Source organism: Amyelois transitella, chromosome 10 (genome assembly GCF_032362555.1).
Source record: "Amyelois transitella isolate CPQ chromosome 10, ilAmyTran1.1, whole genome shotgun sequence".
In the NCBI taxonomy this organism is placed as follows: domain Eukaryota; kingdom Metazoa; phylum Arthropoda; class Insecta; order Lepidoptera; family Pyralidae; genus Amyelois; species Amyelois transitella.
This window is the reverse complement of record NC_083513.1, coordinates 359,094-374,315: the sequence shown is the minus strand read 5'-3', so window position 1 is coordinate 374,315 and position 15,222 is coordinate 359,094. Positions and strand designations below refer to the sequence as shown.

The 15,222-nt window shown below is 42.1% G+C and overlaps 1 protein-coding gene across 1 annotated transcript in view; it reads left to right on the top strand.

The window, feature by feature from the left end:
* Window positions 1–14,267, top strand: part of LOC106134810 (mitogen-activated protein kinase kinase kinase 4) — a 52,796-nt gene extending 38,529 nt beyond the window's left edge. Inside the window, exons 18-31 of the mRNA XM_060945971.1 lie at window positions 441–594; window positions 1,303–1,461; window positions 5,362–5,544; window positions 5,990–6,180; window positions 6,897–6,978; window positions 7,453–7,572; window positions 8,650–8,743; window positions 9,718–9,902; window positions 10,290–10,457; window positions 11,161–11,326; window positions 11,703–11,825; window positions 13,080–13,180; window positions 13,502–13,681; window positions 13,989–14,267. Coding sequence (XP_060801954.1) covers window positions 441–594; window positions 1,303–1,461; window positions 5,362–5,544; window positions 5,990–6,180; window positions 6,897–6,978; window positions 7,453–7,572; window positions 8,650–8,743; window positions 9,718–9,902; window positions 10,290–10,457; window positions 11,161–11,326; window positions 11,703–11,825; window positions 13,080–13,180; window positions 13,502–13,681; window positions 13,989–14,036 — 1,954 coding nt within the window. The 3' untranslated portion in view covers window positions 14,037–14,267. The remainder of the gene's footprint in view (window positions 1–440; window positions 595–1,302; window positions 1,462–5,361; window positions 5,545–5,989; window positions 6,181–6,896; window positions 6,979–7,452; window positions 7,573–8,649; window positions 8,744–9,717; window positions 9,903–10,289; window positions 10,458–11,160; window positions 11,327–11,702; window positions 11,826–13,079; window positions 13,181–13,501; window positions 13,682–13,988) is intronic.
* Window positions 14,268–15,222: the final 955 nt, after the last annotated feature.

The window sequence follows — 15,222 nt, the reverse complement described above, 5'->3', positions numbered from 1 at the left end:
TCCCTTCATGGGATAAGTCCGCCATTGCAAGTATAAAAAAAAACAGGTCACGTGGCGTCAGTGGTCGAATTGGTAAGCCATACAGTTGAACGTGGCCTTTCTGTATTTTCGAGACCGTTTGGCTCTGTTTACCCCGCAACGGATATGGGCGTGATTATATGTATGTATGAAAACCATTTGGCACATGCCATGATTTTCTTCGTTACCTGACCAGAATGAGTTACCTGTAAATACCTGTATTTGTTACCTGAAAACACCTGTATTTGTTACCTGTAAACACCTGTATTTGTTATCTGTAAACACCTGTGTTTTTTACCTGTAAACACCTGTGTTTGTTACCTGTAAACACCTGTGTTTGTTACCTGTAAACACCTGTGCTTGTTATCTGTAAACACCTGTGTTTGCTACCTGTAAACACCTGTATTTGTTTGTTCCCACAGAGAATCAGTATACACGATGTGTCGCGAAACCCAAGCGTTGTACGCGAGCGAACGCGAAGCAATGCTGCAAGCCGTGCAGTGGGCGCGCGTGCTGTCCGCTAGACTAGCGCGCGCCCCCGCCCCCGCCTGCCATCAGCTGCGGCAGCAGATCTTTGTGAGTCATTCTCATTCTCTTACTATCTCTACTCCAGCTCGAAATAGGATGAGTGATACGAGTATTACACTGGTTTTAATAACATGTTACCATTGTCTATTGTTTACGGTTTTTACAGCAAGATCCTCAAGTTTTTACACGAAGCGACTGCTGTGTGTCCTTTTCAAACTTTCAGCGGATCTTACCAATATTGGATATTGAGAAAAAGCCATCGGTTGGTAATAAAACTAATATACATAACTCAAAAGATCATATGGCCACGATAGGATTTGAACCAGCGAATTAAACTATATTTGGCCAATTAAACCGTTTGATCAACCCGTTTTTATCGCGCGTCATAATAAAAGTAGTTTTATAGGCTTCGAGGTTTTTTCATAGAAGTTGAAAATTCTTTACTGTAAAACAAAGACAAGATTTCAGGTAACTCATATTTTATTATACATATATGTGCCGTGTGGTTCCCGGCACCAATAAAAAAAAGAATAGGACTACTCCATCTCTTTCCCATGGATGTCGTAAAAGGCGACTAAGGGATAGGCTTACAAACTTGGGATTCTTTTTTAGGCGATGGGCTAGCAACCTGTCACTATTTGAATCTCAATTCTATCATTTAGTCAAATAGCTGAACGTGGCCATTCAGTCCTTTCAAGACTGTCTACCCCGCAAGGGCCATATATATATATGTCATATTTTTTTTATTGCTCACAGGACAAACTGATGAAAATCCGGGAGTTCATAGTGGAGCACACTGACATGGTTCTGGAGAAGAGTCGGTTGCCTGACGATGACTTGAGGGGGGATTACAATGACGGGCTCATCGCGAGGGTCAGGGAGCTTCTGCTGCAGATGTTCAAGCTGGGTTTCGAGGTGAGGAGAACATTTTGTATGCCTCTTTATGACCTCTTTAGTATTAGGTAGCTTTCACCAGCAGCTTCGTCCGCGTGAGTTTAGCGCCATCTACAAAAACCGACGAACTTAACGCCATTTACAATAATGCGTCTCTTGACTTTCTTCGTTTTTCTCTTTTTGTTTTCTTCTCTTTGTTCTTAACTCTTACGTCTCTTTTGTTCTGTACATATATTTATGTGGACTTGAAGTTACATTAAAATAAATATTTTTTGTTGCTCGACAACACTGATAAATTCCTAGATAAATGTACATTATCACTAAGCACTTATTAGATTTTAAACTTTCGCGTTGCTTTACACTATTTATAAATACTACAGTTATTAAACGCGCAAGTACACACATACATATATATGGTCACGTCTATATCCCTTGCGGGGTAGACAGAGCCAACAGTCTTGCAAAGACTAAATGGCCACGTTCAGCTATTTGGCTCAATGATAGAATTGAGATTCAAACAGTGACGGGTCGCAAGCCCATCGCCTAAAAAAAGAATCCCAAGTTTATATCCCTTAGTCGCCTTTTACGACATCCATGGGAAAGTGATGGAGTGGTCCTATTCTTTTTTGTATTGGTGCCGGGAAACACACGGCACGCGCAAGTAACGTACCTTTATTTTACCTCTGACGTTTCGAATCGTGTAACAATGATCTGTGGTATTTATAAATAGTATTTCAATTGTGTTTCTCACCTCTCTGAAACTATATACACATATTTTCTGCCACTTTGTATGTCATTGCACCTGGCACTCCCGCACAGTTGCACCGCGAACTGAGCCGGTGGTCGCAGACTCCCAACCAGGAATCTTCGAGGCCATTGCGACCAGCGTCTCTCCAGTTACCCAACACCCCCCGGGCACCCCCCAGGAGGCAGAGACCGGAGACAATGATGATACACGAAGCTGTGTCGCCGGTAGGGTTCACACTCTGTGTTCGGGCTTCGTGCTTTGTGTTCTGTATGGTGTGGCCATCGTTCTGTTTACAGTCACCCAACACCCCCCGGGCACCACCCAGGAGGCAGAGACCAGGGACTGTGATGATACACGAAGCTGTGTCGCCGGTAGGGTTCACACTCTGTGTTCGGGCTTCGTGCTTTGTGTTCTGTGTGGTGTGGCCATCATTCTGTCTCCAGTTACGGGAAACCCCCCGGGCACCATTCAGGAGGAAGAGACCAGAGACAATGATGATACACGAAGCTGTGTCGCCGGTAGGGTTCACACTCTGTGTTCGGGCTTCATGCTTTGTGTTCTGTGTGGTGTGGCCATCGTTCTGTTTACAGTCACCCAACACCCCCCGGGCAACCCCGAGGAGGCAGAGACCAGAGACAATGATGATACACGAAGCTGTGTCGCCGGTAGGGTTCACGCTCTGTGTTAGGGCTTCATGCTTTGTGTTCTATATGGTGTGGCCATCATTCTGTCTACAGTCACCCAACACCCCCCGGGCACCACCCAGGAGGCAGAGACCGGAGACAATGATGATACACGAAGCTGTATCGCCGGTAGGGTTCACACTCTGTGTTCGGGCTTCGTGCTTTGTGTTCTGTGTGGTGTGGCCATCATTCTGTCTCCAGTTACGGGAAACCCCCCGGGCACCATTCAGGAGGAAGAGACCAGAGACAATGATGATACACGAAGCTGTGACGCCGGTAGGGTTCACACTCTGTGTTCGGGCTTCGTGCTTTGTGTTCTGTGTGGTGTGGCCATCATTCTGTCTACAGTCACCCAACACCCCCCGGGCACCCCCCAGGAGGCAGAGACCGGAGACAGTGATGATACACGAAGCTGTGTCGCCGGTAGGGTTCACACTCTGTGTTCGGGCTTCGTGCTTTGTGTTCTGTGTGGTGTGGCCATCATTCTGTCTCCAGTTACGGAAAACCCCCCGGGCACCATTCAGGAGGAAGAGACCATAAACAATGATGATACACGAAGCTGTGTCGCCGGTAGAGTTCACACTCTGTTCGGGCTTCGTGCTTTGTGTTCTGTATGGTGTGGCCATCATTCTATCTACAGTCATCCAACACCCCCCGGGTATCAAGGAGACCAGAGACAATGATGATACACGAAGCTGTGTCGCCGGTAGGGTTCACACTCTGTGTTCGGGCTTTGTGCTTTGTGTTCTGTGTGGTGTGGCCATCATTCTGTCTACAGTCACCCAACACCCCCCGGGCACCACCCAGGAGGCAAAGACCAGAGACATTGACGATACACGAAGCTGTGTCGCCGGTAGGGTTCACACTCTGTGTTCGGGCTTCATGCTTTGTGTTCTGTGTGGTGTGGCCATCGTTCTGTTTACAGTCACCCAACACCCCCCGGGCAACCCCCAGGAGGCAGAGACCGGAGATTGTGATGATACACGAAGCTGTGTCGCCGGTAGGGTTCACACTCTGTGTGCGGGCTTCATGCTTTGTGTTCTGTGTGGTGTGGCCATCATTCTGTCTACAGTCACCCAACACCCCCCGGGCAACCCCCAGGAGGCAGAGACCGGAGACTGTGATGATACACGAAGCTGTGTCGCCGGTAGGGTTCACACTCTGTGTGCGGGCTTCATGCTTTGTGTTCTGTGTGGTGTGGCCATCATTCTGTCTACAGTCACCCAACACCCCCCGGGCACCACCCAGGAGGCAGAGACCAGAGACAATGATGATACACGAAACTCCTCCGTTCGGGCTTCGTGCTTTGTCTTTTGTGTGGTGTCTAGTAAACATAGTATATTTAAAATGGTCTCTTGTACAGTGTAACCTTGAGAAGACGAAGGACTGGGTTCAGATCCTGTGTGTGTGGTTTCATACTTTGTGTTCGTGTGGTGTCCTGGTGGTCATGTTATAATTATCTTGTGTAACCCAGCAACCTTTGTGTAAGCAGCAGCTCCTAAATTCATCTCTCCTCTCATGGGTCTACTGGAAGAGATTTCCTTTGTACTAGAATTACTGTAATAAATGTTCCTGTATATAATTTTGTGTACATAAATAAATAAATAACCTTTATTGAGGTTATCAAAGTTTTATTGAGGAGAAAAAGACCAGGGACTGATACCTACGGCCTCTGTGGCGCAGCGGTAGTGCCAGTGACACAGGAGGTCCCGGGTTCGAATCCCAGCCAGGGCATGATGTGAAATGAACTCTTTCTTATTGTCCTGGATCTTGGATGTTTATCTATATAAGTATTTATTATTAAAAATAGTATCTTTGAGTTAATATCTACTTCGAGGCTAACACAATCTGTTTAATTTGTCCCGTGTATATTTATTTATTTATATAGCATAAATTGGAGCGGGTTCAGATTCTGTGAGTTTATGCTTTATGTTCTGGTATTATTGCTAGCCAATCGCCTAAAAGACGAATCACAAATTTATGAGCCTAACTCTTAGTCGCCTTTTTCGACATCAATGGGAAAGAGATGGAGTGGTCCTATTCTTTTTTCTATTGGTGCCTGAAACCACACGGTACTTTTCGTGTACCAAACAGGAATACTGAACAGTGGAGCTCTCTTGTTGCGTACCTGTATGATGATAATTTGCTCATCGCCGGTTTATCATTTAAGCATTCCATTAACATACATACATACACATCACGTCACGGTCACGTCTATATCCCTTGCGGGGTAGACAGAGCCAACAGTCTTGAAAAGCCTGAATGGCCACGTTCAGCTATTTGGCTTAATGATAGAATTGAGATTCAAATAGTGACAGGTTGCTAGTCCATCGCCTAAAAAAGAATCCCAAGTTTGTAAGCTCATCCCTTAGTCGCCTTTTACGACATCCATTGTAAAGAGATGGAGTGGTCCTATTATGTTTTGTATTGGTGCCGGAAACCACACGGCACATTCCATTAATCCAGTGCCAATTTAATTTTATCCAACAGATCCACAAGGAACTCCATCGGCTTGCGTTGCACCCGGCTTCAAGGTCGTTCGCAAACTCCCGCCGTTCCCTGCTCAACTCCCCGCCGCGGTGTTTCAGCCGCAAGTTCTTGAGGCAGGAGAGCATGGCCGATGATGATGGAACAGCGCTCGATGATAAACTGTTCGAGTCTACGGATCCACACGTGAGCGCTTCAGATTACATAACAGGCACTAAAAGTTGAAGGTCAAAAGGAAAGCGAATGTAAAGATTCAAGTTTGTGTGAATGCGCCAGTAACTGAGTGATGTTGATTAAACATACATAGTATAGTCACGTCTTTATCCCTTGCGAAGAAGAGAGAAAAGACTGATAGGCCACGTTCAGTTGTTCAGCTTCATGAATTTGAGAATAACATTTTTTTTTCTTTGGAATAAGTAGCAAGAGTTTACTGCCTTTTGTGGCCACAGCCGGAAATAAGCTTCTTTAAATATATTTTAACATTATACAGGCAGCGAAACAAAATAAACCAAACCTAGAATTGGTTCTTATCTAGACTTTGGGTTGCGTGGGTTTCACATAACTTGTTCTATGTATCAATTTTTATTGGCATAAATATACAGTTTAAATTATGATATTTTTGACATTGCAGACGCAAAACAGCATAGAACTCCTTCTAACGGGAGAATCTCCCCCCGCCGAGGTGGAGCTCCGCCCCCCGACTCCCCCCAGCGGAAGTTCCCAGTGGGCCGCCACAGTGGCACGGGCGGTCATACAGTTCGCCAGGAGATGGATGACCTTTGTGGTGGAACGGTGTGACACTGGCCGTGGATTGAGACCCAGGTATTCCACAAGAACTAGTTCCTTAATATAGTAACAAGATATGGGGTGTTCCACATGAGAGCGTAGGTGGTCGAGTCGATAAAATGTCCGGTTAACGGTTAAAATGCGTGATGCGTAGGTTCAGGTTCGAAACTCACCTCGCCCAGGTGCCAATGCCTATTTGCGAAGCTATGTACATTAGTTTGAATACTAACCGATGCTCTTATGGTGAGGTAAACCTGCACATTCAGGCAACAGGATGTGTAATCATGATTAATTCAAAACGGGTAAGGTTCCCTGCTGCAAAGGTTAAGGAGGTAAGATGGGAGTCGCTTCATGTAAAAACCTGACTCATCCAATCCAGGATCCATGGCTAAAGGAATGATCTGGACTCCTCTCCAGAGTGGCGAGGATGCGACCGGGACTAAAGCCAGCAGGAATAAGAGGGAGTTCCATAGGGCAGTATTCTTGGTCCTGTTTTGTTTATTAACTAAAAATAATAAATCAATTGATAATATCATGCGACTGTTGATGACTTTGTTTAACAGTGTGAAAATAACCAAGAAATATTATTGATGTGGTCTCTGCCTACCCCTCCGGGAAAGTGGCGTGATTTAGGTATGTATGTAAAATAGACGTTTAGGAGTACCACAAGGCAGTCCTTTTGCTCCTCTTTTGTTTTTTCAGTAACCGATATACGTTTTATGGTGGTTAAATTTACGTATTTTCTTTCATAGATGGGCGAGTCAAGGCTTAGAGTTCTTAATGTTGGCTTGCGATCCCTACAACACCAAGCATTTGAGCGAGGAGGAGTTTAAGGTATTATTGTAAATTTATCACTTAATTAGCTTTTGTTTGCGTAATATTTTTAACATAATTTTTCTACAATTTAAAATAACGCCTTGTAACTAGCTGTCGGAGTAATTAAGCGGCGTCATCATTGATTTAATTATTTACGCGTGAAATTCAATTTTCCCTCATAGACAAAACAACAGGATCATAGTTATAAATATTTAAACCGACTTCCAAAAAACAATGAGGTTCTCAATTCGAGCGTGTTGTAGGAAGTATATTAGAACGTTAGTTATTCACTACAGAAGACAGGAGAAAAGAAGATCGAAATAAACAAAATAAAAGATACTGCTTTTATTTATGGTAATAAAATGAAAATATTTGACAATAAATATAATTTCTTTACATTTTTCTTCCTAACTAACAAGTAACCGTTGCTAAGGCATACGTAAAAGGTTTCTTACAGTGGTATTATCCATGTCGCCCCTTTGTGCCCCCCAGGAGTTGGAGGCGCAGATGGACGGCTGCATATCGCACGTGGTGGGGTCCCGCCGCGCGCCGCCCCGCGCCGAGCGCGCGCCGCCCTCCCCGCGAGCTCCCCGCAACGCCAAGACGCAGCACGTGCGTACTATCACATTAGGAGATAAAGACCTGTTCTTGTGTTAGAAACTTGCACATTCAGCCAACCGGGATGATAATGAAAAAAATGAAATGAAAAATGATTCATTTGCTGCAACATACAATGAAGTATATATATATATATGGTCACGTCTATATCCCTTGCGGGGTAGACAGAGCCAACAGTCTTAAAAAGACTGAATGGCCACGTTCAGCTATTTGGCTTAATGATAGAATTGAGATTCATATAGTGACAGGTTGCTAGCCCATCGCCTAAAAAATGAAATCCCAAGTTTTTAAGCCTATCCCTTAGTCGCCCTTTACGACATCCATGGGAAAGGGATGGAGTGGTCCTATTCTTTTTTGTATTGGTGCCGGAAATCACACGGCACAATGAAGTACATAGATAAATTTTAATAAAACTGTGCACATATGTATATTGCAGAGAGCACTAACAAACTAAAGAGACATAGTGACTTCCTCACTAGGCAAGCCTGTATCGAGGAAGCCTAATTAACAAAAAAGATTATAACTAAGATTAAATTTTCATTCGTAGACATTGGTCTCGAATTATTACAAAAAGAAAAAAAACATCAATAGGATGGGTGAACCATGGATCCGATACTGGTTAGGTTTACCTGCAAAGGTTGCGGAGGTCAGACGACAGTCGCTTCGTGTAAAAACCTGACTCACCCAATCCAGGATCCATGGTCAAAGGCGTACCAAGGGCTCCTCTCCAGAGTGGTGAGGATGCAACTGGGACTAAAGCCAGGAGGAAGAAGACGCGATGTCAAACACAATCTCTTCTGTTGTCAGAATAGATTTTAGCCGCGCGAATTTAGCGCTACCTGCAAAAAGCAATGAATTTAGCGCCACCTGCAAAGGAATACAGGATTTTCGCAAATCTCACGGACACTTTACTTTTTATGGGGATGAAAAGTACCCTATGGCATTCTCCAGACTCTTAATTATATATACCTGATATTTCATGAAGATACCGCGTGAAGAGACAACAAAAACTATTTATTATTCATCAGCTTAATTCTGTACCTAACTTAAATTGATTATATTTGTCCACAGTGTTCTTTAGCGGGCAATTCAGGAGTGCCCGCTCCCCCCACCCCGCCCACGGAGCCTGACCCCTTCCTCAGCTTCAAAGGAGTGGAGTTCACTAGTAAGTTAATATATAAACACGTATACATTCCTTGCAGAAGATTAAAGTCAAAAGTCTTTAAGGCCACGTTCAGCTGTTTAGCTTAATGAGTGAATTGAGATTCAAGTAGTGGCAGGTTGCTAGCTCATCGCCTAAAAGATGAGTCACAAGTTATTAAGCTTTTAGATGATTATACCACAAAAATTAAACAGAACAGCGATAAGTCCGCCATTGTACATATTCTTCTATATTCAATTAATGTTCTATTTTTGTTACATTTATTTTTATGTGCAATAAAGAGTTTACAAACAAACAAACAAACAAACAGAAAGTTGTGATTTGGGACTCGAAACTTTTTAAATCCTTTACTACTCGTATATGTTTAAGAAGCATTTAGGGCATTCAATTTAATTTATTCTCTGTGTTTGTTTAAAAAGGTTGTACAATTAGCCATTTGAATTGAATATTGTTTTGTTCGAAATATTGTTAATTCTGTGACGTTTTAGTAAAACGTTGCAGGTACGAGAAATGAGACATCATTAAAAATGCTACTTTATTTGGACCACTTGTACAAGTTTAGGAAGGTCATGGGTTTAGCTGAAGACACGAGATCCAACAAGAAGCCGCTAGAGTATAGCGAGCTACTTAACGTGGTGAATGCTGATAGTCCAAAGGTGACTAAATCTAAGTATAGATTTATTTGGTTTGTTTGAACGCGCTAATCTCTGGAACTACTGGTTCGAAATAATAAATTATTTTTGTGTTTTATAGACCATTTATCGAGAAAGGCTTTAGGCTATTTATCATCACGCTGCAATTATAAGGAGGGCTTCAATGATGCCCAAAATAACTATTCCACGAAGACGAAGTCGCGGGCATAGCTAGTGAAAATAGAAGAAGAAAATAATTGTGAATGAAAAGCTTGTGTCATGCTCCTCTCGCGTGGTCAGGAAGCAATCGTGATGATGAATTTCGATGATATTGTTCTATCGCAGGTCACAGCAAACGCGTAATGGAGGCGATAGAGAAAGTGGAGAGGGCCCGAGAAGAGGCGCTCATTGAACGGAAGGTGGTCGGCCATGTTCTGAGCGCGCCCGTGGATAGCTACGAACCTAAGTTACGGCAGCTGTCCTTCAAATGGCAGAGGGGGTTGAAAATAGGCGCTGGTACTTTCGGGAAGGTAAGAAGAATTAATGTAGCATTGACTTGGAGCTATTATCGAATAGGCTTTTCTTGCTGTTTCCTCCTAGACGACCCCAAGGCCTATAACCATTGATCCAGTCAGAAGACATTATAAATACATACGTTTATAAAATATCAAATTACGTAAATTAGGATGACTCACTATGGATCTGCCGAAGGAACAACCCATTGATTGAGAAGAGTACTTTACCCAGATTTGATAATGGTTGCACATTCTGCTGACTGAATGTGAAGATTACTTCAAGATGTCTTCTCCCACCATAAGAATAGAAACGACCTGGATATAGGCAATCATAGATCAGTTTCTTTATTTTCCATGTTATTTTTACAATAAGCACGAACGACTTCCATTTTTTCCCCTCAGGTGTACACAATAGTGAACACGGAGAGCGGTCAACTTCTGGCAATGAAAGAGCTATCGGTGGGCGCCGGCGACCGGCGGGCGCTGCAGCGGGCCGCCAACGAGCTGCGGGTGCTGGAGGGCATCGTGCACCCCCACCTCGTGCGGTACTACGGCTGCGAGCTGCACAGGGTCACTATATACATACATACAGACATACAGCGGGCCGCCAGCGAGCTGGAGGGCATCGTGCACCCCCACCTCGTGCGGTACTACGGCTGCGAGCTGCACAGGGTCACTATATACATACATACAGACATACAGCGGGCCGCCAACGAGCTGGAGGGCATCGTGCACCCCCACCTCGTGCGGTACTACGGCTGCGAGCTGCACAGGGTCACTATATACATACATACAGACATACAGCGGGCCGCCAACGAGCTGGAGGGCATCGTGCACCCCCACCTCGTGCGGTACTACGGCTGCGAGCTGCACAGGGTCACTATATACATACATACAGACATACAGCGGGCCGCCAACGAGCTGGAGGGCATCGTGCACCCCCACCTCGTGCGGTACTACGGCTGCGAGCTGCACAGGGTCACTATATACATACATACAGACATACAGCGGGCCGCCAACGAGCTGGAGGGCATCGTGCACCCCCACCTCGTGCGGTACTACGGCTGCGAGCTGCACAGGGTCACTATATACATACATACATACAGTTGGGCGTGCCCTATATGTAAAATAAAAATTAAGTTTATTAGCCTTTAGTCGCCTTTTACGACATCCATTTGAAAGATACGGAGTGGTCCTATCCTAAAGTGCCAAGCACCATACGGCGAAACCTTGTCAATACATTCTCCTTATAAATTTAATTTATTGTTCTCAGGAAGAGATGCTGATATTTATGGAGTTGTGCGTCGAGGGTTCGCTTGAGACCTTCGTGGCAGCATCAGGCGCCTTGCCAGAGCATACAGTGAGGAGGTACACCAAGCAGCTGCTGAGTGCCGTCACAGCACTGCATGTCAGGTCCATTGCCCACCGGGATATTAAGAGTGAGTATTGTCTTCGTGAGGAAGGTTCTTCGGAGACCTTCAGGCATCATCAGGAGTCTCATCAGAGCATACATACCACTTCTATCTCCTAGCGGGATATCAAAAGCGAGTAATGTCTTCGTGAGGAATATTCTTTGGAGACCTTCCTGGCATCGTCAGAAGTCGCACGTAGCGTTTGCTTAAAATTTTATTTTATAGATCACAACTTAAAGGTAATATTACAACAAATTGTTTTCAACTTAAAATGTAATAATGCAGACAGCTGAACGTGGTCTTTCAGTCTCTTCAAGACTGTAGGCTCTGTGTACCCCGCAAGGGATATAGACGTGATTATATGTATGTATGTAAATATGAATAATGCGTTTATCATTGACAGGCGGCAACATATTCCTCACGAACGAGGGTCACTGCCTGAAGCTGGGTGACTTCGGATGCGCCGTCAAGATCCGCGCCAACACCACCGCCCCTGGGGAGCTCCAGGGCTTCGTCGGCACTCAAGGTATGACGTTATATCACGTCTGTAACCCTCACGGGGTAGATAGGCCTGATAGTGATCAGATTCGAAGGAAGAAGGTAACTGGACGATGGAATTGAAATTCATATATATAGTGACGAGTTCCTAGGCTGCTCTTACGGTGAGGGAAAACATCGCGAGGAAACCTGCACATTCAGGAAACTGGATGTGTAACCATGATCGGTCCAATACGGGTTAGGTTTATAAACAAAGTTTGCGCAAGTCAGACTGGAGTCGTTTCGTATAAAAACCTAACTTCAGGGTCCATGGCCAAAGGCATACCCCGGGCTCTTCTCCAGAAGGGTATGCAACCGGGACTAAAAGTCATGAGGAAGAAGTGACAAGTTGCTAGGCTATAGCCTTAAATAAGAATCTCAAATTTATGAGCCTTTTCACTTTTTACTGAGTACATAGGCAAAGTAATCCTTAAAATAAGACCTAACAAAGTAATTACTTCAAAAATAAATAGCTATGCAAAACCATCAAATGTTCATCTGAACTTTTTTAGATAAAGACACTTAGTATGTTCTGGTGGTACATTTATTTTAATAAGTCACCTCAACAACAATCAAACCGAATGAAAACTCAATAAATAACGGCCTTATTGCAAGCATATTAAACTCAAATTTGAAAACAAAATGTCTCTTGCTATCTCGCTCGTAATGGCGGACAGTTCAGTTCGCGGTTCAAATAGTGCGCTCTGATAGGCTAGAATATTTTCGCGCAATAAAATAAATTTTACTTTTGCGCAGGTGTAACTTATGAAATTTATCATTTATTTACTAATTTATGTACACAGAAAACATCGTGAATGATAAACACGAGAAGCAAAATTACACATATAGGTTCTGCTGATTTTAATAGACATTTCTTCCAGCAGACCCGAGATAGGAGACATGATGGAAAGGGTGACAGGCGTGTACTCCACTCACACAACTATTTATAGATATACATAAACAAATACATTAAAAAAATATTATAAAAAAACCATATGTAAATACCAAATACTAAACTAACATTATATATGTATATACAATAGATACCAAATTAGTTAGGCTTGGAGAAGTAATGATTTTTATTTTTAATATACGTATTTTTTAAATGGGGCATTGATTTTTTAGTCATGTTTTCACTTGTCACTTGATTCAATATTTTACAATCATTTCTTCGATTTGAAGGTAGAATTAAGTAGGTCCCTATTTTAGGTCTATAAATCATTAACCTTTTATATTTTTGCAGCGTACATGGCGCCAGAAGTGTTCATGAAGTCCTCAGGTCACGGGCGCGCCGCTGACATATGGTCCCTGGGTTGTGTGGTAACAGAAATGGCTTCGGGGAAGGTGAGTTGGAGCTCTCCATCTTTCTACCCCCCTTTTGTGGTTACCCTCCTCGAGTTATTCACCTTGTACCTTTATTTTACTTTGTCCTGGCGAGAACCACCTTCAAAAGAAGAATTTCCTTTCATTGTATAAATCTCCGTTAACATTTAAACTAATGTGCGTTAAACCAAAAGGAGTTGTAAATAAAAAATAAACGTTTCTCGGTTGGGAGGCACTTCATGTTGTTAAGAATCTAAGCGTTTGCTAAATTTGAAAAAAACATACCATAAATAGGTAAATATTGTTGTTGCTTGTAAAAAAATATCCACCTTAATTCCACAGCGGCCGTTCTCGGAATACGACAGCAACTACCAAATAATGTTCGTTGTCGGCATGGGTGGCCGTCCGGACATACCTTCAACCCTATCGGAAGAGGGCCAGGAATTCTGTCGCGAATGCCTGACGCACGATGCTGAACAAAGACCCAGGGCGCAACAGCTGAGCATGCATCACTTTCTGATGGTAAGTGCCTTAAAACGATAGTAATTCTGTTGTGGATGTAAGACACCCACGCACGACACCGAGTAGAGACTGAGAATATGTCTAAAAGTATTTAGTTGGATCAATTAAATACTGTATTATAATCAATTGACAGAAAATTTAATTGATCCATCCATCCATATAAGCACGTCTGTATCCCTTGCGTATCTATTCCCTTGGTAGACAGAGCCAGCAGTCTAGAAATTCTGACAGGCCACGTTCAGCTGTTTTGCCTAATGATAGAATTGAGATGGCGATATTTTTAATGATTTCCCCCTTTTTTTTTCAGCTAAAATCCGATGAAGACTGCAAATGTGAGCCGGCCTATCTCATTTAATCTGTAGTTTATAAGTAAATAGTTATATTTTGTATCGTTTATGTATATTTTGTACTGTTTAGTCAAAGACTATAGACAAATTAGATGAGTAACTATAGAAATACTTAGAACTTATTTACCTTCGTCCGTAGACATTTCAGAGTGCAAAAGAATGAATTTTCGGCGAAAATTCCTTAAATAAATCTAGGATGATTGAAGTATACCAAAATAACGAAATTTTTGTCAAACATTTCTATACATTGCCATATCTGTGTATTATTTTTAGTTTAGGGGAGATTTGTCTAATCTTTTCACACAGTCAATCAAATGGGCTTAGGAACTTATTTTGATGTTTTACAAAAGTTGAGAAGCAGTTACCCCCTTAGTCGCTTTACACGATACCCATGGTGCTGACTAGTTCAACCTCAATGCTGTTTATGAAACATACAAAATAATACAAGTTTGAAAAAATATTTTAATTCGACAAGCCAAAGAAAAAAAAGGAAAAAAATTAAATTTATTTTGCACTTTTATTTTTGAACTTTATGCATTTTAATTTTTAGGAAAATTATTGCATACGATATACATATTTTATGATAGTTTTATTTTAATTTATTGACACTTTTTGAATTATGATAAATATGTTGGTTATTTTTCTAAATTCCATGTCAAAGCATGATAAATTTTTATTGATTTTATCTAACTATTGACTTAAAATATAAAAGATTTATTTTTACACGCATTTATTAACGTAATTTATTTAACCTGTGAATTGAAATGAATATATTGAATATATTAAAATATAAAAGGAAGCCAATGTGTGCATAGAAAGCGTGCCATTATTAATTAGAATGTGATAAATAAAATAATTTAAAAACAAATAGAAAGCACTTTTGATTTTGCATCATAAAATTTAGTATTTCTACTTAATATATGAAATTATGCAAAACGATCATTATGCGTAGTTATGCTTTCAGTTTACCCTCGTACCTAGTTGTGTACAGTAATTGCTTATTGAAAAATTCAAAACTTTGATACTGTTGATTAAAAGAATGCAATGACATGTTACTTAACATTCCGAAATGTATTTATTTAAATATTTACAATTTTAATTGTATAATAAATAATAAAAATTGGATATATATAGTTTATTTTTTAATGTTATACATCAGCCAATGTCTTAATTGAAAATCGAAGGATATGTTTA